We start from the raw sequence: 26,314 nt of genomic DNA on the forward strand, positions 1-26,314 counted from the left end.
GAGTGACTTGAGGCTGTCTTGTGGACAGTTGGGTTGATTGTAGTCAGGTAAAGACTGAGGGTTAGAGTGTCTGGGGTGTCGGTTTCTGAGGAAGAGATTTGAGGACAGCGGTTTCCGGATAGCAGTGTAACTTGACTTCTCTGGGATCACAGAGGACCTAGTTTTCACTTCCATCTCAATCTGCACAGTCATGACTCATGTTGCTCCCATATCTATTCCAGAAACGGAGAGCTGATCAGGCCCTTGTGAGGATGTATTGATTTTAGCCTAGGCTGCAGTCCCAATGGCACCCTAATCCCTAGAAATGCACTACTTTTGACCAGGGCCGATAGGGTGACGCAGCTTTAGTCTTTCTCCCTCTCAGCTGTTACTGTGGGCTAAGGAAAATGAAAAAGGAGGGGGAGGAAAAGGGGAGACATATTATTCATTGTATCATCGCCTGATATATATTTTTTCCTTTCCCAAGCACTAGGCTGTCATTGGGTCTGACAAATGACTTTGTGAGAGGCACTGATGAAATAATCAAATGACATGAAATTGAATGAACAGAGAACATTAGTTTCTGGCCTGGCCTATTGAGTCTCTGTGTGGTATCTGCATACAGTGTTGTGGGTCTGGGTTGTGTGCATCAGGGAGAAAACTTTACATTTTTTTGGGGTGAAACTGGGAGGTTGTCTAAAACTACTCTGAGGAATGTACACACACAGACATAAACCACTAGGGAAGGACTGGATATAAATGAGATTGAACGGCTCACCAGGGGTTAGCGGAATACCCCAGACAGCCAGACAGGCAGTCTGTATTAGCGTTAAGAGGTGTGTCCGTCCATCCACTGAACCAAGGCACTGACTGGCTGCTCTATTTGTCAACCTGTATGCATGCAGCCAGCCTGTACTAGGGTATGGGGTCAGACTGTGACCATTGGGACAAAACAGTCACTGGCTGCTGCAACCTTTATTCAGCCAGCAGCAGTCAGTTGTGCTTAGCAGCACTGAGTCAGAATGGCCATGGGGAGCTGTGGTTTCTCGGGGTTACCAGCCCTGTCAGCATTCTCCTTCTCCCTTGCTAACCAACATGACCAATGCCCCTCCCTCCACCCACACCTCTCTCTCCCTCGCTTTTTTCTCTTCCTCCCTCACTCAGTGCTCATGGTAACATTCATCATGTAAATGGTCTTCAGACTCAGCAGCAGACACAGACCTGCCTGATAGACAATTACAGACCTATCTCATTGTATTACCCCACACCGCTGCTAACCACGAACTGTATATTGGATCCTTACTCTCCACTCCTCCCTCATAGATAATAGAAATGTATCTTATTGACAATACAATCAGCATTGTATATCACATGTTCTGCGTTTTCTGCAAAGGAGAATTTGATATGGTATTGATCATAATCCCTCTCATCCACCCACTATCTATCTCGGTCTGTCTCTACCCCCCCACCCCCTGCAGGATGATTGGGATCACAGTAGTAATGGCAGTACAGGATCCAGGCCCAGCTCTGGCTCTAGACCTGGTTCAGGCTCCAGGTCTGGTAGCAGGGGGAGGAACAACCAATTCAGAGGGCCAGCCAAGGTACAGGTAACTAACCATCCTACTGCTTTTACATTAGACCACCACGTCCCCAGACATTTAGCTCGATCATCAGTTACAGCAAAACACTGCGTGCCTTTCATGATCAGGAAACATCTATTCCTGTATTTTCAGATACTTGAGGGAGGGTAGCCTATCTATTTGGCATGTAGCTAGCTAAGCAAACAACTTGTCATTTATCTTGCTTGTTGAGAGATTAGGCTTTTTTTAGAAAGAGCTTGACATTTGCAAGTATTTGCGTTTAACTCGTCCTGGTAAAGTTATCTGTTACCAAATCAAGCAATATTTGGAAATGACCTTTTAGTTTATCCCCTGGCAGTTAGCTCGTTAACTAGCCAAATTGGTGTGCTCTGTCGTTAGCTACTGTAACTAGCTAGTCAATTTGACGTGGTCCATCAATTCATCTTGTAGCCCAAGGGTCTCCTACAGGTCCATCGAGGGCTACCGGTAGCTCGGAGCCCACCTATGAGTAGCTCGCCAAACAATCTCACACGTATCAGACACCTCAAGCCCACGACTACTATCCAATCCACATTGACTAGTTTGTCACAATTGGCTTAAAAAGCCAAAGGTAAGAGTATCTACCAATTCATTTCCAGCAATGTTTGTCTATCATTTACTTCATGTAGTCAGTTAGCGATGATGATCATAACTGTCTTCTGGGTAGACAAACTTTCCCCCAAAACTTCTCAATTTAATGTTAACTGCAAAGTAAATATGGGAAAAAAAGTCCCCTACATACATTGTGATGGGATGATCATCTTTCCACTGAATGGTACTTTAAAGGATGTATATGAAACAAGGGGTCATGGGGAAGGAAACACTTCACCAAGTATTATTTGTCACTCTATATAGAGTGCATTTGGAATGTATTCCGACCCCTTGACCTTTTCCACATTTTGTTACGTTGGTCTTATTCTAAAATGGATTAAATTGTTTTTTCCCCCCCTCATCAATCTACACACAATACTCCTTAACCTGTTACTCCTACCCCCTACTTTTTCGAACATTCTGTTAAAAATCGCGCAACATTTCAGCGCCCTGTTACTCAGGCCAGGAATATAGTATATGCATATGATTAGTATGTGTGGATAGAAAACACTCAGACGTTTATAAAACTGGTTACATCATGGCTGTGACTATAACAGAACGTGCGTTTCATCGAAAAGTGCAGGAAAATCTGATTACTGAAAGTGGAAAAATATATCCATCCGCCGCTTCAACCCATTGTTATGGGCGAACGACATTAAATAGGGCTGAGGTTGCAGTACCTACAGCTTCCACACGATGTCAACAGTCTTGTCATTTGCCAATTCTTTGTTTCTTGGTCAAACGAACAAGAGACAGGCTTTTTCTTCAGGTCTCCGACCAGATATTTTGGTTGAGAAATACACGGACATTATTTCCAGACGGACCCCTATAGAAAACACTTCGTCTCGTGATTAATTTGATCGCTTATTAACGTTTACTAATACCTAAAGTTGCATTACAAAAGTATTTCGAAGTGTTTTGTGAAAGTTTATCGTCGACTTTTTGAATTAAAAAAAATTACGTTACAAGACGCTATTTTATTTTTGTTTATCACACAGTCTTCATAGATCGATATCTAGGTTATATATGGACCGATTTAATTGAAAAAAAGACCCAATAGTGATTATGGGACATCTAGGAGTGCCAACAAAGAAGATGGTCAAAGGTAATGAATGTTTTATATTTTATTTGTGCGGTTTGTGTAGCGCCGACTATGCTAATTATTTTGTTTACGTCCCCTGCGGGTCTTTTGGGGTGTTACATGCTATCAGATAATAGCTTCTCATGCTTTCGCCGAAAAGCATTTTAAAAATCTGACTTGTTGCCTGGATTCACAACGAGTGTAGCTTTAATCCAATACCCTGCATTTGTATTTTAATGAACGTTTGAGTTTTAACTAATAGCATTTAGCGTAGCGCATTTGCATTTCCAGAGCTCTAGATGGGACGCCTGCGTGCCAGGTAGGAGCAAGAGGTTAATGACAAAGCAAAAACAGATTATTAGAAAATGTTGCAAATAATATCACTGTCACATTTACATAAGTATTCACATCTTTTACTCAGTACTTTGTTGAAGCACCTTTAGCAGCGATTACAGCCTTGAGTCTTGGGTATGACGCTACAAGCTTGGCACACCTGTATCTGGGGAGTTTCTCCCATTCCGCTCTGTCGGGTTGGATGGGGAGCGTCGCTGCACAGCTATTTTCAGGTCTCTCCAGAGATGTTAGATCGGGTTCAAGCCCGGGCTCTGGCTGGGCCACTCAACGACATTCAGAGACTCCTGCGTTGTCTTGGCTCTGCTTAGGGTCGTTGTCCTACTGGAAGGTGAACCTTCGCCCCAGTCTGAGGTCCTGAGCGCTCTGGAGCAGGTTTTCATCAAGGATCTCTCTGTACTTTGCGCCGTTCATCTTTCCCTCGATCCTGACTAGTCTCCCAGTCCCTGCCGCTGAAAAATAACATTCCCACAGCATGATGCTGCCACCACCATGCTTCACCGTAGGGATGGTGCCAAGATTCCTCCAGATGTGACATTTGGGCCAAAGAGTTAAATATTGGTTTCATCAGACCAGACCAGACCAGAGAATCTTGTCTTTGTTACCTTTATGGTCTTTCATGGTCTGGGAATCTTTAGGTGCCTTTTGGCCAACTCCAAGTGAGCTGTCGTGCCTTTTTCTGAAGAATGGCTTTCTTCTGGCCACTCTAACATATAGGCCTCATTGGTGGTGCTGCAGAGATGGTTGTCCTTCTGGAAGGTTATCCTATCTCCACAGAAGAGCTCTGTCAAAGTAACAAAATGTGGAAAAAGTCAAGGGGTCTGAATACTTTCCCGAATGCACTGTATACTGAACAAAAATATAAACATAACATGCAACAATTTCAAAGATTTTCCTGAGTTACTGTTCGTAGAAGGAAATCATTCAATCCAAATAAATTCATTAGGCCCTAATCTGTGGATTTCACATGACTGGCCAGCCCAGCCAATCAGAATTAGTTTTCCCCACAACAAGGCTTTATTACAGACAGATACACTCCTCAGCACTCTACAACCCCCTGAAGGTGAAGAAGTTGGATGTGGAGGTCCTGAGCTGGCGTGATTACACGTGGTCTGCCTTTGTGAGGCATGTTGGACGTACTGCCAAATTCTCTAAAACGACATTGGAGAAATTAACATTAAATTCTCTGGTAGTCAGCATGCCAATTGCACACTCTCTCAACTTGACATTTGTGGCATTGTGTTGAGTGACAAAACTGCACATTTTAGTGGCCTTATTGTCCCCAGCACAAGGTGCACCTGTGTAATGCACATGCTGTTTAATCAGTTTCTTAATTTGCCACACCTGTCAGGTGGATGGATTATTTTAGCAAAGGAGAAATGCTCACTTACAGAGATATTTGAGACAAATAATGTTTTTTGTGTTGTATGGAACATTTTTGGGATCTTTTATTTCAGCTCATGAAACATGGGGCCAAAACTTTGCATTTTTATATTTTTGTTGAGTATATTAACATTTCATCCCTAAAAAATAAACAATATGAAATTTAAACCAACAGTTTGCAAAGTACTTTTGAACGTTCTGAAATAATGGACTTTGACATCACTCAAGGAACCAGTCAATCAACTGCAGCATATTACTATAGCAGTGGCCATGGATGTAACCTGGAAAAGGATGAATATTTGTGTTGAAATCGATAGGCCATTGCCTAATACCAGAATTAAGATGGACCTGCCTATTAATTTTTTTTGTAAAACTTGTTTGCCCTGTTAAAATGTTTCCTTATACACCCTTTAACATGTCAATGACTGTTAGCATTCAAGTTAAGTATTAGTTCAATGAAGCACCGTGACAATGGACACCAAGATGCCCCTTTTGATCAATATTAGCTGTAGTAGTAGACGTGTTCTGTAAAGTGATATATAGATAATAGACTGTTGTAATGTGTTGTCTTTCAGAACGGGAACAGAGAAGGGTCCTTTGACATCCTGGGTACTGACATTTGGGCTGCTAACACCATGGACTCTCATGGGTATGTCATGTATGTAACTATTTACTCATTCATTACTCACCACCACCCCACAGCTCCCCTTCACCACACACACCACAGTAACACCATGGACTCATGGGTATGTCATGTATTGACCAACACGTTTCCTACCCATCAATGGATAGGAAAAATATGCAGTATTACAAGCTTCCACAGATGTATAGCTTGTAGTCTGTTTACATTCACAGGCTTCATTCTTTATGGGTGGTTGGACGGGGGTAGTCCAGGTTAGCCTGACTACACGTCCTTATCGCTCCTGCCAAACGCCACGCTCACTGAGTGTGGATTTGGATTCCTCCCCGACGTCTTGTAGAATGCAAACACGTTCTGATTGGTCCCAGAAACTGATGGGTTGGGCAAGAGCAGGCCAACACTAATCAAGTCAATGGCTTTGATACTCTGATTGGTTGGAGACTATCCAATCGCTGAATAATTAGTTTTATAACCCCCTAATTTTGACATCGGCACAAATTACTTCTCGGATGGCAGTTTCAGAATGAATTTATTGATAGAGCAGCGGAATTAACTTCAGGACGAGTCGTCAGGCAAGTGGGCTGGTGTCTTCAGCTTTTGAAACTGTACGGTCTCTTGTCCTCATATAGTGATGGCTACCCTCTCCAGACCAGGCAAGCTGATGCTAGGAAAACATTACCTGCTTTGGTGTTGTCAGACTAGAGATAGAAGAGAGAGAAAAAAGCCACAGGGGTCCGACTGTTCTAACAAAATAACTACATTAGCAACTGCTTAGCCTCAGGCTAAATGAAATACATCTACAGCCACACCTTCTTTCAGCATCAGCAAGCTGTTTTTTAATTGCTGATGATATCTGCCCCCTAGCAGCTTAAACAAGGGAAAATGTGGTGTGTTCTGATTTAACAATTCATATCAGCATTTGTTTTGTTTTTTGCTACAGGCTTAATTAGCTGAGTTTCTCTATTTATTGAAGACATAACGACAATTTCACCTTTGAGTATGCACCCAAAATGGAACCCTATTATCTATACAGTGCACGGCTTTTGACCAGAGCACCATTGGCCCTGGTCAAAAGTTTGGCTCGAAGAAAGGCAATATGGTACCATTTGGGATGCAGCCTGAGATTCAGCTCTTGGCCTGTTTGTGATGCCATCTAGAGGGGTAGACTCACTCTGTAATCACAAATGCATGCTACGAATGCGATGAATGCATGCGATGAACACGTATACAAAACAAACTCTTCTGGGATGAGATGGCCAAGTGTTTTTGGGAGGTTTTAAAAAAGAAGCCGAACTAGCACTGAAAAACAAAGGCTTGAATCTCTTGCGTGACCCGGTAGCTAGGTAGGTGTGTTGAATAAAAGGAGAGCGGTGTTATGTGATGATGACATAGTGGGGGTGGGTGTTGGGTGTCGCCAGTGTAGCTGGAGGCTGCCATGGCGACAGCTGCATGGTAATGCCATGTTAACTTTTCCTCAAAGAGGTTGTTAAATCACGTTGGTATAGAAGGAAGGAAGCCACGTACACAACATGGAAGCCCGCCCTGTTACTACGACAAACTGTAATTGGATGAGTCAGAACCCCTTTTCCAGGACCAGGGGCTGTATTTGCTTACAAACAAGTTTTTATATTCTGTCAGATTCATGATAGATTAATGTAATGGCTGGATTACAACTGCCATTCTTTAAATTTTGTGATTTACGTTTTAATTGGCACACTGTGAAACATATGGTAACATCGTCTGACTGAGATTTTTAAAGGAGCTATTAGCCGGGCATCATCAGAGGTTCATTTAAAGTAGTTAGGATGACCGGGCATCTTCAGGGGGTGTTCTTAAAGTAGCTAGGCTGCCTATATGCATCATTAGGGGGCAGCTCGGCTTCAGTGGTGTTTTGGGTGATTAAAATGATGATCACATGTCTAAGCCCCCTTGTTTTGGGGGCTTAGAGAAGTGGGCAGATGGTAGAGTAGATGGAGTTAGTGATGGTCTGGAGACTTCACAGTTTATGCTCTGAGTGGATGCTCTAAGAACAGTGGGTGTCTTTCCTGCTATTAACAGACCGGACCTCGTCCTGTCCTGTGTTGAAGTCGGGCGTCCAGCCTGAGTGTATTAACTGTCATGTCATCTTTCTCACCTAAGTTGTGTTGTTTTTGTAGGGGGGCAACATGGGACCTCCAGCCTGAGAAGCTGGACTTCAGCCAGTTCCACAGGAAACCCTTCCGGGGAACACCAAAGCACCTTCAACACATCGACAGAGAGGGGTCAGTGCATCTTCAGCATCAATTAAAATAATCAAATAAAAGGCTCCTGTCCAAAGGCTCCTTGACTTGAACATAGAGGAACATGGTCACTCATGGTCACTCCTAATTCACTTGCTACTTTCTCACCATTTTCCCTTGGCCCTAACCCTTCAATGTTTCCTCTTTGCAGATCTGAAAGCCCATACATCCCTCCCATTGATCCTCTTCCATGGGATAAACATGACAATGATGATGCTGGTCCATTCCATTACTACTTAGAACTGTAGGTGCCTGTAGCCTCTGCTAGACTCTTCCTTCCCCAGTTCTCTCAGCCTCAGTACTAGGTTATCATGTAGGCTCAATCTCAATGAGTCTTTCCACGATTCCTCACAACCTATACTCGCATCCTTCTCAACCATATTGGAGAAGGTCCAAGGTCCCGCCCCTCAAACCTTCTTCTCCAATGAGTTTTGAGAAGGAGGCGAGAAAAGAGAATGTGAGGAATGGAGGAAAGATGAACTGAGAATCAGCCACAGCCCACTGTATAAGGAAGTCCCTATCAGAGCCCAATCTACCACACCTGTTCAAAATGTCTCCATCTGTGTGTCTTGTTTCTGTCTTTCAGGATGATGAAAGGCAAGTTTGAATATGATGATGGGATCAACTTGAACGACATGGAGCAGTTCCTGCCAGGCCTTACCGTAAGTTACCGATCTTCTATCTCTATCCTCTTCTGTAGATAGAAGACTCAATCTTTATCTCTATCTCTTGGAGGTTAGAGCATTGGGCCGGTAACCGAAAGGTTGATGGATCGAATCACAGAGCTGACAAAGTAAAAATCTGTCATTCCGCCCATGAACAAAGCGGTTAACCCATTGTTCCCCAGTAGGCTGTCATTGTAATAAGCATTTGTTCTTAACTGGCTTGCCTAGTTAAATAAAAGTTAATATTTTTATAAATAAATAAAAATCCTCTTTCTGCTTTCTATCAAGACCATAAACCTACTTGTTGGTAGGGAGCTCCACCTGATGGTTATAAGATTGAACAACCGTACTTTAGTGAAAGAAAGGTATTGAGTATTCTTGTGTGAGTGGAGTGACTACTAGTGGTGAAATATTGTCCCTTTACTGCCACCCTGTGGTAGTTTCAAGGTAAGTTCCATCCATCCTCATCATAATGCACTGTAGTGCTGATGAGACTTAACCTTTCCTGGATCTCTGTATCTATCTTACTAATGCTTGAAAACCCTAAATAGAACACATCCCTAAAGACCAAGGTGGGGGTGTAATTTTCTTTAGCTCTGTAGCCAATATAACTGTAAAACAATGCAATTCAGTACATTACATTTACATTTAAGTCATTTAGCAGACGCTCTTATCCAGAGCGACTTACAATAAACTTGAATCATCCCAAGGGGCAGTTATTGCTGGCAGGAATAGGATACAGATACAACTAGGTTGGGTCTTGCATGTCTACAGTACTGCGTCGCTGTGTGCCAGTCGGGTTTTTCTGCTCTGCAGTGGTCTGCTGACAGGCAGGATGTTGGCACAGGGGCACTGGAGGGTCATGAGGACAGGGCAGGACACACACACACACCCCCCCCCACCGCTGACCACGTCACAGCCCTGCCAGCCAGCCATGACGCCAGGCTATTGTTATCGTTTCATTGTGACCACCGTCTCCTTTGCCCGGCTGCATTCTAAAATACACATATTCCCCGCAACAACATAAGGGAAGGAACTGTGACTGCAAGGATGCAGATGACCCTGAAAGTAAAACTCAAATCATAGCCAAAAAAGTAGAAAATAGACCAAAGACAGTACCTCCTCAAGATGACTGAATATAATATAATGCTTCCTCTACTCTGCAGTGCCTGATACTATTTATCATGAGACCTGGCAATGCCAGTCCTGTTTCCCTCACAGTGTTTGTCAATAGTGACATTCAGTGGGTCTGATGCCAATTGCCCTCTGTTGGTCTTAGTAACTCAGCCACATAGAGCTCTCTATTGTCCCCTGCTAGGATCCTGTGACCAGGACCAGCCAGTCAGTCCCTGGGTTTACCTCACTGATAACCTGACTAAATATAGCAGCAGACCACGCCAGGCCTCTAAGCCTCTGTGATTGACTGGAGCTATGTGTGTACAATGCCGTGAGAAGATATTTCCACTTCTCTGTTTTTCTCTGCATATTTTTTGTTCAATCAAAACCTAATATTAGATCAAGGGAACCTGAGTGAACAAATAACATTTAGATAATTATTTTTATTTTATTAACAAAGTTATTCAACATCAAATGTCCCTGTGTGAACAAGTAATTGCTCCTTTACACTCAATAACTGGTTGTGCCACCTTTCGCTGTAATGCCTGCAACCGAACACTTCCTGTATGGAAGAATTTTGGCCCACTCTTCCATGCAGAACTACTTTAACTATGTGACATTTGTGGGTTTTCGAGCATGAACTGCTCGTTTCAGGTCCTGTCACATCTCAATCGGGTTTAGGTCTGGACATTGAGTAGGCCATTCCAAAACTTTAAATGTGCTTCTTTTCAGTCATTCTGATGTACTTCCATATGTGTTTTGGATCATTGTCTTGGTGCATGACCCAGCTGCGCTTCAGCTTACGGACGGATGGCCTGACATTCTCCTTTAGAATGATCTCATGCAGAGCAGAATTCCTGGTTTCTTTGATGATGGCAAGTCGTCCAGGCAGCAACGCTTCCCCATACCCTCACAATACCACCACCATGCTTGACTGTTGGTATGACGTTCTAAATGTGGAATGTCGTGTTTGGTTTTCGGCAGGAATAATGGGGCCCGTGTCGTCCAAAAAGTTCCACTTTTGACTTGCCTGTCCATAGAACATTCTTCCAGGAGTCTTGACGATCATCCAGGTGCTAGTTTTGGCAAACTAGAGTTGACTTTTTGGACCATATGGATGCTGTTATTTCTGGCGAAAACCAAACACTGCATTCCACAGTAAGAACCTCATACCAACGGTCAAGCATGGTGGTGGTAGCTGAAGCGCAGCTGGGTCATGCAGTAAGACAATGATCCAAAACACACAAGTCTGAATCAGAATGGCTGAAAAGCAACACATCTAATGTTTTGGAATGAGACTGACGTGCTGCGGGCGTGGGAAGGAAGCTCACTGTATGTTTGTTTCACTTTGTCTCCCTGATCGTGAAGGGTAGTCGGTGTCATGTTTGTGTGTGTGTGGCTAGATATTGTGTACGTCCTGCGAATCAGAATCATGAATAGGAGTAGGGCTAGTCATATGTGCAGCTTTGGGCAGTGTTCAATAGGGATAAACTGTTAAATGTTTTGGAATAGTGAAGTATGTGAGTATAGGTTGTGAGGAATCGTGGAAAGACTCATTGAGATTGAGCCTATATGATAACCTAGTACTGAGGCTGAGAGAACTGGGGAAGGAAGAGTCTAGCAGAGGCTACAGACACCTACCGTTCTAAGTAGTAATGGAATGGACCGGCATCATCATTGTCATGTTTATCCCATGGAAGAGGGTCAATGGGAGGGATGTATGGGCTTTCAGATGAGTGAGTGAAGTACCACCTGACATCATCCAATAGCAACACAGATTTTGGTCTGTTGCGAAACGTTTTTGCTTCCGAGTGCCCTACTAAACACAACTCTGATGTAGGCATAATGTCTGAAACTGGCCCTGAGTGCAGTGCAATGAAATGGGGAACAGGGACACTCTGTGCAGACAGAACTTTGTGTTAATGTAACACTGACTAGACCAGTTAGTCAACAGTGACCTACCACTTCCACAGTCTTCACCCTTTAGACTCTAGGGGGGTAGTCTGGGCCAAGAGAATACGTAACCCACAACCCCCCTCTCCTCCACCATTTCCTCAGTCACTTCCGAGAGAAGAGGGGTGAGAGGGAGAAGATCTCTGCAAGACATGTCCCTCGGGAGCCCTGCTAGCTTCCCTGGAATGCAGCTGATTGCTCCACACACACACACCCCTCCTGACCCTAGCGCCTGTGTTACGATGACACTGTAGACAGGTTAGATTCTTGCTGGATGAATCCCTGGGGCTGGAGTGAGACATGCTTCATTAAAGATGAGTCAAGCCCTTTCCTGCTCCTCATTCCCGCTCCTGACATAGTTTACACTGGGAGTGGGTGTGTGTCATGTGGTCCCACCCACCCTTAACCTAGCAGAGATGGTTTACATCAGGTCAGCTTTAAGAGCAGGGCATGGCAGGGACCCCTCTCATGTTCCCATAGTTTATAGTGACAGACAGATGGACAGCTCAGTCATTGGGCAGATGATGTCAACAGAAGACGTGCTGTTGTGACATACACAACTATGTGTGCTTTTGGCGGCTGATGTCAACAGGATATGTGTTATTGTGACAGGCCTATACATCTGGGTGCTCTGGGGTATTCTGAGCATGCATGTCAACAACCCAACCCATCCACACAACTGAATTTGGTGTGATGTGTTGTCATGCATGGGTGTGTGTGTGTGTGTGTGTGTGTGTGTGTGTGTGTGTGTGTGTGTGTGTGTGTGTGTGTGTGTGTGTGTGTGTGTGTGTGTGTGTGTGTGTGTGTGTGTGTGTGTGTGTGTGTGTGTGTGTAAATATGTAAAAAAATTTAGTACTCTAACAACATCTAGTTGCCCTGTTCAGGATTCGTTCGGTCATAAATCCTGGAACAAAATCATGGCAATTTGGAAATTGTGTATTCCAGGCCTCGAAAAAATTATACAATCAGAAAAGTCATGGAAATGCGTTTAAAAATTGGTTCATGTAATTCATTTGAGGCAAACGCTATAAATATAGTGGCAATCATGTAAAAAAAAACTACATATCAGCCATGATCAGAATGATCCTTCAGAGCATGTCTCCGTGTGTACTGTATGTGCATCACCTGCATATAGTATGTGTGCCAATGCGAATGGGCAGTTGGTGACGGAGAGCAAGGGAGACATTACAGCAACAGGTAGCCTATAAAATAATGATAGACAACCGACTCTTAACTAGATAGCTTGTATCCTGGCTAGATATTTCGCTCTCCGACTATTTAGCTATTATTAGCATGTGTTAATGTCATCGGTATGTCCTAAAAACTTTCTGCTGGCACTCGATAAAATAAACTCAAATAGCCGACGTGCAGAAGGTGAACGGGACAGGTGCTACATATTTTGGGTTTAAACAATGTCTCAAGCAGTGAATGTTAGGAGATGAGAAATACAACACACCACATTCTAAAAAAAAAAAAATCTGATCAGCAGGATCTTGATCAGTAGACTCGGGTGTGTTTGAGCAAGGCTGGATCAAAAGCCTGCACTGCACACCAATTAGCTTTCCGGATGGAGTGTTGACCATGTGTTTTGTACGGTACCCGAACAATGCTGCTGTCAACTTTGTGGGTCGTTAAGTGACTTTCTGAAGGGTGCAACACCAGGACATGATACGTGGGATCAGAGACCACATTTATGCTTGCTTTTCGTGTACGCATAGACGCCACAAATGATTGGTCATGGAACTTTGGTTAAAAGTCATGGAAATTTGTCAGTGTATGAACCCTGCTTGTTTGTGCGACTGCGACTTGTGTGCAGAAGTCCTCCGGCACCATTTTAGATTTCAATGGGTATTACTCGTATTTGATCATATTCTCTCTTTTCCTATGGCTTAAAGGGCTCTGTTTTTGCATTGACATTAGAGCCGGCTTGTCTGTTTCCGTGAACTTGCGTGGAAGCGTGCTTGTGCTTATGTCCTGTGTGCGCTCATGTCCATCGCTCCATTTGTTCTCATTCATTAACTCTCAATGGTCTTATCAACCCAAGCCTGATGGAAATTGGCTGACCCTTGAAGAAGACTAAACTAATGTTGGTCAACATCAGGGTGATTTTTAAAATATTTTTTATTTAACCTTTATTTAACTAGGCAGGTCACTTTAAGAACAAATTCTTATTTACAATGGCGGCCTACCCTGGCCAAACCTGGACGGCGCTGGCCCAATTGTGCGCCGCCCTATGGGACTCCCAATCACGACCGGATGTGATGCAGCCTGGATTCGAACCAGGGACTACAGTGACGCCTCTTGCACTGACATGCAGTGTGAGTTTATCGTAGATTATAGTAGATTAACTGTAGGTTTCCTCCCCTGTCTTCTGCCTCTGTCTCAGTGGAGCTGGTTGTTTTCCCAGGAGGGAGGAAGGCTGATCGCCATGTCCCAGATCACTTTTTTCCTGTTTTGACACTTCCTATGGTCATTGACATGACAATGAACATAGGAGTTGACAAGACCACACAAACTAATCTGTGACCAGGCTGAGGCTTACCCTCCTGCACATTCTCTTTCTGGTGGTGCTTTGGTACTGAGCCAGTCAGTAGGGGCCTGGCGGGCTGACCGGGGGTGGCCGAGCTGGGCCCACAGAGTTACTGAGGACACATCCGCTCCGTCCCCTTCCTGCTGAACAAAGCGACCAGAGGGCCAGACCAAAGACGTCTCCTCAGACTGGCTGGCCCCCCCGGTCTACGTGCACCGGAGCAGGAGTCTTCGGTGCAGCCAGCCAGCTAGCACTCATGACTCTAACTGGGGTCGGTATGTAACACAGGCCTGCCTGGGTCTGCTCCCTCCTCCATTCTTGTCCTCCTTCACGTCCACAGTAGAACAATGTGGAGGTCAGTGCGGTGAGCAGCCCCGTCCTACTCCCTTTTCCTGCCATTGTCTGTCAGAGAGGGAGAGCAGAGAGCCTCCGCTCTGCTCCCAGTGACCGACCACAGAAGAACTGCTTTTAGGGATCAGGGAACTGGCTCTGGAGGAGATGTGTATACAGACACACACACACACAATGTATTTGGCACTCAAACTCAATCACTGTTGTTTTCCCCACTGCCATTTTTGTGTGTGAATGGATTCATTTATTAGTCCTTTATTTATTATGTCTTTATACTCCAAACCTCAATATTATATACATCAATATTCTTTGACATTTAACAATGTGTACAAGTTCATGAATGAATGTAAGACATCTGGGACTTTAAGTATCACCACTTTCCACTCCATAATCATCACCTCTGGTGGTCTGATCCTGAGAATCTTATTGGTTGGCCGGACCGAGGACAATTGCATCATAATAGTCAGTCAGTCAGTGGCTGTTGGAGGTACCTCCCCTGTGGGAGTGGGAGCTCGGCCTGGCCTGTGTCCAAAAGGGCACCCTATTCCCTTTATACTGCACTACATTTGACCCGAGCCCTATGGAGCCTGGTCAGAAGTAGTGCACTAAAGGGAATAGTTTGCCATTTGGGACACACACTGGATATCCTGCGCGCCATGGCTCCCCGATCCCCATTTTGGGTCATCCTCCTTCCCCTGTATTTATGAGACTGGAAACCAGACAAACCACACTGGCCTGATTTGAGATGAGAGAGAGATGGGAGGGAGACTAGAGGAGCTGCGTGGATGGGATGGGACACTGAGTGGAAAGAAAGAAAGAAAGAAAGAGAGAGGAGGAGAGAAGGACTTGACGGGTGGATGGTAGAGGTAAACATAGTGTCTGTGTGGGCCACACCGACCACCCGCTAGAGGCCCCTCTGTGCCCCTGCCAAACCAGACGACCAGACTATACGGTGTGTCTCTGTGATTATATGCCAGTCAGATATGGGCCCATTAGGCAGTGTCTTGTTCTCTCTCTCTGCCTCCCAGGCTGATCAATAAGATATCCAACAACACAATACAATTTAATCAATCATTAAACATCATCCATTAATAGAATTCAAGTGTTTTAGTTATAACCATTAGTTAAACTGATTTATATGGGGCCTCCCAAGTGGTGCAGTGGTCTAAGGCACTGCATCGAAGTTGCTAGCTGTGCCACTAGAGATCCTGGTTCGAGTCCAAGCTCTGTCCGGCTGCGACCGGGAGTCCCATGGGGCACAATTGGCCAAGCATCGTCCACGTAGACCGTAGGGTTTGGCCGGTGAGATGCCCTTGTCCCATCGCGCTCTAGCGCATGCACGCTGATACGGTCGCCAGTTCTGCGGTATTTCCTCCGACTCATTGGTGTGGCTGGCTTCCGGCTTCCGGGTTAAGCGGGCATTGTGTCAAGAAGCAGTGTGGCTTGGTTGGGTCGTGTTTCGTAGGACTCATGGCTCTCGACTTTTGCCTCTCCCGAGTCCGCATGGGAGTTGCAGTAACTACCAACTTACAAGACTGTAACTACTGTAACTACCAACTAGATACCACAAAATATTTGTTAATGTATACTGAACAGAAATATAAATGTAACAATTTTACTGAGTTACAGTTCATATAAGGAATTCAGTCAATTTAAATAAATAAATTAGGCCCTAATCTGGTGCAGCCTGGGAGGGCATATGCTAACCTACTTGGGAGCCAGGCCCAGCCAATCAGAATGAGTTTTTCCCCACAAAGAGCTTTATTACAGACAGAAATACTCCTCACTTTCATCAGCTGTCCGGGTGGTTGGACTCGGACAATCCCACAGGTAAAGAAGCCGGAAAATGACATTGGTGGTGGCTTATGGTAGTTTAATGTTCATTTCTCTATTTGGCAACAGTTCCGGTGGCCTTTCATGCAGTCAACATGTCAATTGCATGCTCCGTCAAAACTTGAGTCATCTGTGGCATTGTGTGACAAATCTGCACATTTTAGTGTGGCCTTTTGTCCCCAGCACAAGGTGCACTAGTGTAATAATCATGCTGTTTAATCAGCTTTTTGATATGCCACACCTGTCAGCAGACTTTAGACTACTAGACTAGATACTGAACACTCAAACCTGGGAATAATAAGCCATTAGACTAGAGCCTGAAGACAGAATAATAAGCGTTTAGACTAGAGCCTGAGAATAATACGCCATTAGATGTTTCTCAGTCCTGACTCCAGAGTTGAGTTTTTATAACAGCCCTTTTGGAAAGGAATCAGGACAGACAATGTTATGTATAGAAATGTAATATCCCTCTAGGAGAGATGAGGCAGTGGATTTTTAGATTTCACATTTTTATGTTATCCTTATTTCTGACTCATCCATCCAGCAGGCCTATCTGATGAGACATACTAGTGCTGATTGGAGAGGTGATTGGCTGGCTGTGTTGCAGGGCTTTGGATCCATGCTTTCAGAAAATAATGACTCTTACTGGTGTGTTGTAATGCTTAATTATTCCACCAGTTCTAAGCATACCTCATTTTCTCACCCATCTCAAGTTCTGTGGTCAGTTGTTATTTGCGGGATCATGAGTAAAAGTAGAACTTAGCTGGTGTTGCTCGGTGGTGGCTGTTTTGCAAAACTGTCATATTTTGGGGGGTCTTTGAGGTGGCCAGAGTCTGGTTTTTATACCTGAGGCATTGTAATCCCTTCACTGCCCACACACAATCACGCACACATTGAGGTTGTACGGGTATAATGTTTGTGTGTGTCTGCATCTGTGTCTGTGCATCCCTGTGTGTCTGTGCGTCTGTATGTGTCCACCCACTCCCCCAGTTGATCCAGGGTTTGGACTGTGACACAGAGAGCAGGTAGCCTATTGGAGGTCTTGCCTGGCCTGTGGTGGAAAGACATTCCACAGCGCTTCCTGTTTGGTTTGAGCGACGATGCTTCTCTTTCCCTTGTACGCTTCCATTCGCCTGCCTGCTTTCTCAGCTCCGGAATACCTCACTTAATGAAATAATGTGAGGTCAGAGAGGAAACTTGCCCCAATGTCGGACTCTGAGACGGAAAGTCCGTAGAGTACAGGACCCTGTGTAGCTCTATGCTGCCTGTGTGGAGGATTCCAGTTGGCTAGCACCAGTTGGATAACAGCCTTACAATGGCTTGGGAAAGATGAGGGGGGAATGTGTAAGACTTGGGCCTGGCCTGGGTAGAGAGGAGAGATATGTAAACAAGCGATGCCCTCAGAGCTGAGGAACTCACCGTGGCAGGCATTGATGAAAAGTAGTTCTGTTAGCGTCAGCACTGTGGTTTCAAGCAACATGGTCCAACTGTACACATGCCATGTGTGGAGTTCAGGACCAGGGAGGGGGTAGTGTTGAGGCAGTGAGATATGAGTCATAGAATAAGATTACCAAACTGGGAGGGATGTCACCCTATTCCCTATATAGTGCACTACTTTTGGCCAGAGCCCAGGTCAAAAGTAGTGCACTATAAAGGAAAAGGTGCCATTTGGATCGCAGACCTAATCTCAAAACGCATTAAAAAAAGGAATAGTCACAGTGCTGTAGTAACAAAGCTTGTTTGCCTCTGTGCCTTTTTAGCCCAAAGCCCTGAAGAAAAAGAGTTAAAGAGCTGGTTTCTTTCACTTTCCCTTTTGTGTTGACAACCCCTATGCATATTTTCATTACATGTGTCAGTCGTTTGAACAATCATTTATTTACACTACTGGTCAAAATGTTTTTAGAACACCTACTCATTCAAGGGTTTTTCTGTATTTTGACTATTTTCTACATTGTAGAATAATAGTGAAGACATCAAAACTATGAAATAACACATATGGAATCATGTAGTAACCAGTGTTAAACAAATCAAAATATATTTTATATTTGAGATTCTTCAAAGTAGCCACCCTTTGCCTTGATGACAGCTTTGCACACTCTTGGCATTCTCTCAACCAGCTTCATGAGGTAGTCACCTGGAATGCGTTTCAATTAACAGGTGTGCCTTGTTAAAAGTTAATTTGTGGAATTTCTTTCCTTAATGCGTTTGAGCCAATCAGTTGTGTTCTGACAAGGTAGGGGGGTATACAGAAGATAACCCTATTTGGTAAAAGACCAAGTCCATATTTTTGCAAGAACAGCTCAAATAATCAGAGAAACGACAGTCCATCATTACTTTAAGATATGAAGGTCAGTTAATACAGAACATTTTTGCAGTCGCAAAAACCATCAAGTGCTATGTTGAAACTGGCTCTCATGAGGACCGCCACAGGAATGGAAGACCGAGAGTTACCTCTGCTGCAGAGGATAAGTTCATTAGTTACCAGCCTAAGAAATTGCAGCCCAAATAAATGCTTCGGAGTTCAAGTAGCAGACACATCTGACAGGAATGTCAGTGTTCTACCATGGCAAGCGAAGAGCCCGGCTCTCAATCCCATTGAGCACCTCTTGGACCTGTTGGATCGGAGGATGCCTTGGAGGAAGAGTGGGGTAACATCTCACAGCTAGAACTGTGCAAATCTGTTGCAGTCCATGAGGAGGATATGCACTGCAGTACTTAATGCAGCTGGTGGCCACAGATACTGACTGGTGGCCACAGATACTGACTTTTTATTTTGACCCCCCCCCTTGGTTCAGGGACACATTATTCTATTTCTGTTAGTCACATGTCTGTGGAACTTGTTCAGTTTATGTTTTAGTTGTTGAATCTTGTTATGTTCATACATATATTAAGTTTTCTGAAAATAAACGCAGTTGACAGTGAGAGGACGTTTCTTTTTTTTGCTGAGTTTTGTTTTGATGTCTTCACTATTATTCTATAATGTAGAAAATAGTTTAAAAAAATAAAAATAAGAAACACCCTTGAATGAGTAGGTTTTCTAAAACTTTTGACCAGTAGTGTATGACTTCATTTTTGTTAGGATATCATACATTGTATTTACAGTGTTGGAATATGTCATTATTTCTCATTGAACAACAGTAATTTAATGCAGACATAAAGGACAGGGCAGTAATTGCAAGATAATGTTTTATAATTCACATATTCCCCTCAGTCTCCTTTGTAATTGATTATAGGTCCCCTGAAGAGAAAAGTCTGCAAAGATAGATTACAAAATGGCTGCCGCCTGAGGTACAAAATGCAGCAGCACATGGAATATAGCTCTTTGGCTAAAAAAAAAAATGTTTTTAATGTTTTTAATGTTTTTTTCCTTCCTGTCCAGAGAGGAAGGCATATCCGTATCACATTTTTCACCGCAAGGCGGCAGAAAGAAAGTTATTTTGTATAACCCATAGTCTAGAAATAATACATGCTGTAATGACATTGAGAGTCATTTTTTTTCTCCTTAATTTATTGCTTTTGTAGGGAGGCCAAACAAGCATAAATAAGCAGAGATTGAACAATGGAGTGTAGGCTTTGTGAATGAAGCTTAATCTAGCAGGATAATTACCCAGTAAGGGGTTAGAGGAAGTCACCTCAACCAGACTGACTTCCATTCCATCAACTGTGTTATAACAGACTTTCTTGCTCTCTTCCACAACAGTCGTCATAGTCATGGATAATCATGAGGTTATACATTCAACGTTCTGAATGTTTGTTACTGTCTGAGGTTGGAGCCCCTCTTGACCCCTGAACCCCAGCCCCTGGAATGTGGTGCTGTACGTGCGCTACCTGGTGATGTTTCTATTCTACACACAAACACACACACACACACACACACAAGCCCATGGCCCGTCGTCACGTCCACAGAGCCCTCCAAGGCTCCTTCCCTATGTCTGCTGCTAGGTTAAAGGTCATACTGCCTGGCTGGGGAAGGGGAAGTGCTTAGGACACACCACCTCTTTGATCAGTCTGGTCCTCTGTCTGCACTGATGAAAGACACCCAAATGCAATCGGCATAGTCTAAAAGACGCTTAAGGAGTACAGACAGGACACGGTCTGAAGACAATAGTCTTGATGTCCATGTCTGAGTTTGCATGTTTAATATGGGCTTTTTATTTGTTTATAGCACTTAAAAATCTAAGTTATGATTGAATGATTCACAGCAGATTCCCATGCAAACCCCAAATCTCCCTTGCTAACGTTTCTCTAAATATTTGCATTTTTTCTTAGGCTTTGATGACTGTAAGTATACTGGAGTTCAGATAGTCATCTGGTAACCATTTGGAAGCAGGATTACAGCTAATGATATCCTACAGGAAAACAACAGTAGCTAAACATGCAACTCTGCTTCTCTCCCTCCCACTTTTTCTCCTCCTAAGCCTTTCCCCATCTTTTATCTGTCCCCCTGGCTCAGAGCGTTCTCTGAAGTTAACCAGTTAAATGCTGAATGAAGCAGACTTATTATGAATTAATATTACTGGCACTAATCAGTGTTTATTTTCCGTAGAAGGATAACTACACTGGTATCTCCTCTGCTTACCCACCAGAATGAACTTGTGTACACCTCTAACTGACCTGGGATCAGGGATACTCAATAATCTTTTTTAAACTAGATGGTTGTGTTGGCTGTCTGGTATTGTTGCAAAACCGGTTCTGTGTAGACTCAGGAGTGTGGGCTAGCAAGACTCTCTCTTTGTGTGTCCCTTCATTTTGACCACCCCAGTGTGGTGGCGCTCTTTCCTTCTGAATCCCCTCTCCTCCTGCCTTACTCCCCGGGGCAAGACTCTCTGGCCGGGGCTAGCTGCTTGGGGCTGGGCCTCTGTTCCTGTGGTTCTCTGCTGTGTGTCTCAGGCTCGTATTACCACCAGGCCACACTACAAAGGCCTTCCCCTGCCTCCAGCCTCCGCACACATCTGTATCCAATCAGCCTCCAATCAGAGCCCAGCACCACCACAGCAGCTTAGTTAGACAGAGGAAGAAAACTTGATAGAGGGGGGAAAAAGTAAATTCGAAAAAGTACAGCAACATTAATTTCTTTGGTTAATTTCTCCCAGACTATGTCTGAAATGTGTAACCTAAAGTCGAGTTATGAAGGTGTTGCAGTGTAAGTGAATGGCTCAGTGCTGTGTGCGTGTCTCTGTTAAGCCAGGTATGATCCTCTTACTGCTCTGGGGATTCATACTGCTGGCCTGGCTTTGGGGACTCTGGGTAGGAGACTGACTGGGAAGGAACCCCACCCTCCTGCGGTCTGGGCTCTGGAAAGTTTCACTTCTTCTGAATGAGCTACGTCTGAACAGACCAGTGTTCAAATACTATTTGAAATAATTTCAGACAATTTAACTGGGTTTCATCGAGCTTGCCTGGTGCAATGGATCCAATAGAATAGTCTCAGAATAGTATGAAAACCTGGCCCATCAGGCACTTCAGGCAGGCTGAAGCAAACACTAATATTTGAACATAGACTACCGTTCAAAAGTTTGGGTTCACTAAGAAATGTCCTTGTTTTTGATAGAAAATATTTTTTTTGTCCATTAAAATAACATAACATTGATCAGAAATACAGTGTAGACATTGTTTATGTTGTAAATGACTATTGTAGCAAGAAACGGCAGATTTAAAAAAAAAATGGAATATCTACATCGGTGTACAGAGGCCCATGATCAGCAACCATCACTCCTGTGTTCCAATGGCACGTTGTGTTAGCTAATCCAAGTTGATAATTTGAAAGGATAATTGATCATTAGAAAACCCCTTTTGTAATTATGTTAGCACAGCTGAAAACTGTTGTTCTGATTAAAGAAGCAATACAACTGGCCTTTAGACTAGTTGCGTATCTGGAGCATCAACATTTGTGGATTTGATTACAGGCTCAACATGGCCAGAAACAAAGTACTTTCTTCTGAAACTCGGCAGTCTATTCTTGTTCTGAGAAATGAGGGCTATTCCATGTGAGAAATTGCCAGGAAACTGAAGGTCTGGTACAAAGCTGTGTACTACTCCCTTCACAGAACAGCTCAACTTGGCTCTATCCAGAATAGAAAGAGGAGTGGGAGATCCCGGTGCACAACTGAGCAGACCCTGACAGAGTCTGTAATACCTACATGTTTCAAGCTGACCACTATAGTCCCTATGCCCAAGGAAGCAAAGGTAAACTGCCTAAATGAGTACTGCCCCGTAACACTCACGTCGGGAGCCATGAAGTGCTTTGAAAGGCTGGTCATGGCTCACATCAACAGCATTATCCCAGATACCCTAGACCCACTCCAATTTGCATACCGCCCCAACAGATCCACAGATGGCACAATCTCAATTGCACTCCAGACTGCTCTTTCCCACCTGGACAAAAGGAACACTTATGTGAGAATGCTGTTCATTGACTCGGCGTTCAACACCATTGTGCCCACTAAGCTAAGGACCCTGGGACTAAACACCTCCCTCTGCAACTGGATCCTGGACTTGGATCCTGGACCTGACCGCCCCCAGGTGGTAAGGGTAGGTAACAAACACGACTCCAACACCATCATTGAGTTTGCTGACGACACAACAGTGGTAGGCCTGATTACCGACAACAATGAGACAGCCTATAGTGAGGTGCCAGGACAACAACCTCTCCCTCAATGTGAGCAAGACAAAGAAGCTGATCATGGACTAGAGGAAAAGGCGGGCCGAACAAGCCCCCATTATCATCGACAGGGCTGTACTGGAGCGGGTTCGAGAGTTTCAAGTTCCTTGGTGTCCACATCACCAATGAACTATCATGGTCCAAACACACCGAGACAGTTGTGAAGAGGGCACAACAACACCTTTTCCCTCTCAGGAGACTGAAAAGATCCTCAAAAGGTTCTACAGCTGCACCATCGAGAGCATCCTGACCGGTTGCATCACAGCCTGGTATGGCAACTTCTCGGCATCTGACTGTAAGGCGCTACAGAGGGTAGTGCGTACGTCCCAGTACATCACGGGGGCCAAGCGTCCTGCTGTCCAGGACCTCTATATACTAGGTGTGTCAGAGGAAGGCCTAAAAAATTCCCTAAGATTCCAGTCCCCCAAGTCATGGACTGTTCTCTCTGCTACCCCATGGCAAGCGATACCGGAGCGCCAAGTCTAGGACCAAAAGGCTCCTTAATGTCTTCTACCCGCAAGCCATAAGACTGCTGAATGATTAATCAAATGGCCACCCAGACTATTTATGTTTAAACCCCCCCCCCCCCTTTTTTTTACACTGCTACTACTCACTGTTTTTTATCTATGCATAGTCACTTTACCCCCACCTACATGAACGAATGACCTCGACTAACCCCACATTGACTCGGTACCTGTACCCCCTGTATATAGCCTTGTTATTGCTACACACGAGAGCCCATGATGACGAAGCAAAAACAGGTTTTTAGATTTTTTTTGGGCAAAAATAAATACAACTGAACTATTACATTTACTTCTCCCATTCCTCTCTGCAGATCCTTTCAAGCTCTGCCAGGTTGAATGAGGAGCATTGCCGCACAGCTATTTTCAGGTCTCTCTAGAGATGTTCGATCGGGTTCAAGTCCGGGCCTGTCTGGGCCACTCAAGGACATTGACACTTGTCCCGAAGCCACTCCTGTGAAATTTTGGCTGTGTGTTTAGGGTTGTTGTCCTGTTGGAAAGTGAACTTTCGCCCCAGTCTGAGGTCCTAAGCGCTCTGGAGCAGGTTTTCATCAAGGATGTCTGTGTACTTTGTTCCGTTCATCTTTGCCTCAATCCAGACTAGTCTCCCAGTCCCTGCCACTGAAAAACATCCACACCGCATGATGCTTCCACCACCATGCTTCACTTTAGGGATGGTGTCAGGTTTCCTCCAGACGTGACGCTTGGCATTCAGGCCAAAGGGTTCGATCTTGGTTTCATTAAACCAGATAATCTTGTGACCTTCAATGCTGCATACTTTTTTTAGGTACCTTTCCCCAGATCTGTGCCTCGGCACAATCCTGTTTCGGAGCTCTACGGACAATTCCTTCAACCTCATGGCTTGGATTTTGCTCTGACATGCACTGTCAACTGTGGACCTTATAAACATCTCAAGGATCATCAATGGAAACAGGATGCACTTGAGCTCAAGTTCGAGTCTCATGGCAAGATATTTCTGGTATTTTTAAATATTTGTATTAATTTACCCTAAAAATCCAAAAATATGTTTTCACTTTGTCATTATGGGGTATTGTGTGTAGATTGAAGAGGGAGAAAACAACATGATTTAATCCATTTTTAGAATAAGGCTGTAACTTAACAATGTGGAAACAGTCAAGGGGTCTGATAATCGTACAATATCATCATGTGCAGCTAGCTACATAGCCTATTGGATGTGGTTTCTTATGAGATTAAGGGTTGGATGGGTTAGTGTTAGGAGGGTTAGAGGTATGGGTTGTGCCTGGCTCTTCCCTACCCTGGCTGGCTCTGCGGAACGCCTGATTTCTGTTGACTGAAGTGCAATTAAAGTGCGGGGCTGTGGGGGTTTAGAGTGAGGGTGTCTGCCCAAGAGTGGGCGTTTCCACTGCTTCCTGTGCAGACACTGCTGATCGGGAGATAACAGGGTTGGAACCTGGACTGGAGCCACACACTGCCATACCACGTCACCACAGAGGGGCAGAATAGAGAGAAGTTGTAGACACACACACTACATGTCAAACAGAAAATACGAACCCACCCCACCCAGAAATTTACAACACATCTCGTTACACACATTGCGCACACAAACTGCACAAACATTATCAACACTTTAACGCGCAAACACACAAACACATTTGAACACCCTTCCCCCAGTCATCCTCCTCCTCAAACTTGTAGTTGACCATCTGTAACCATGACAACACCAGGCACTGTTTCCATCCCAGACAAACCAGTTTTGACTGAAAACAACCAAACCACTATATTTAAGTGATGAAGTTGTGCCTTTAGAGCACACACACAGGGGTGGCACGTTGGGCCAGTGACTGAAAGGTCGCTAGTTCGAGTCCCCAAGCCGACAATGTGAAAATCTCTCTGTGCCCTTAAGCAAAGTGCTTAACCCTGATTGCGCCACGGTCACTGTTGATAATGGCTGACCCCTGCCGTGACCCCACTCCCCGAGGGTGACTCAGGGAGAGTTGGGTTATGCAACAACAACAAAAAACACACTACCAATTCCAAATTGTACAAATAATAGGCCAAATATTAGCACCCACCAAATTATTATTATTGCACACACACTCCAACACACACATCCACCGACACACACAACATATGGAATATAGCTGTCTTGACTTGGAGCCGGTTCCCCGTTGCTTCTAAGTGCTCCCCCCCCCCCCACCTTCTCCCCTCTTTCAGAGTTTGTCTGAGGAAATTGTAGGCTGCCAACATTCCTGTGAGAAGTTAAGGGTATGAGAGGAGAGGAGCTCTGCATTGGCTGTGTGGCTCTGCCTTCCTTCCTTCCTTATTGGAGGTTGTGAGGTGGACCTATAATTTGCGGTGGGTTCCATGCGTCGCTCAATGCCTGCATGGGCGTAGACTGAACTGTTGGAGGGGAAGGCGGTAACTAGACATGGGGGAGGGAGGGGTGCTGGATTCGTGCGTCACTTCCATCCGTAGCTGTAATACCATCTAACGACAACCCTTTATGTACAGTATATGCATGTGGGCTAAAGAAAAGATCACTCAGGAATTCAGTTTCTGCATACAATGACCATATAATCTATTATTATTATTATTATATTATGCACACACTGTAACTGGCTTTAGATGAAAGTGTTTGCTATGTCTCTCCCTCTCTCTCGCTCTGCAGGGTTTCCCACCCCTGCCTAACGAAGCTGAGATCGCCCAAACAAAAAAGCTTTTCCGTCGCAGGAGGAACGACCGACGGTAAGCACACAACCACACACACACACTTTCTCCC

At 44.5% G+C, this 26,314-nt stretch overlaps 1 protein-coding gene across 7 annotated transcripts in view; it reads left to right on the plus strand.

Moving 5' to 3' along the window:
- Window positions 1-26,314, plus strand: part of LOC124048546 (CBP80/20-dependent translation initiation factor-like) — a 136,094-nt gene that overhangs the window by 26,241 nt on the left and 83,539 nt on the right. For 2 of the 7 annotated variants that reach the window (XM_046369440.1, XM_046369444.1), the window contains 6 exons: window positions 1,458-1,586; window positions 5,580-5,662; window positions 7,801-7,905; window positions 8,075-8,167; window positions 8,510-8,585; window positions 26,204-26,280. In XM_046369440.1, the coding sequence (XP_046225396.1) occupies window positions 1,458-1,586; window positions 5,580-5,662; window positions 7,801-7,905; window positions 8,075-8,167; window positions 8,510-8,585; window positions 26,204-26,280 (563 nt within the window). The remainder of the gene's footprint in view (window positions 1-1,457; window positions 1,587-5,579; window positions 5,663-7,800; window positions 7,906-8,074; window positions 8,168-8,509; window positions 8,586-26,203; window positions 26,281-26,314) is intronic. The other 5 variants (XM_046369442.1, XM_046369441.1, XM_046369443.1 and 2 more) reach the window with 5 other exon arrangements.

This window comes from Oncorhynchus gorbuscha, linkage group LG11, assembly GCF_021184085.1.
Source record: "Oncorhynchus gorbuscha isolate QuinsamMale2020 ecotype Even-year linkage group LG11, OgorEven_v1.0, whole genome shotgun sequence".
NCBI lineage: Eukaryota > Metazoa > Chordata > Actinopteri > Salmoniformes > Salmonidae > Oncorhynchus > Oncorhynchus gorbuscha.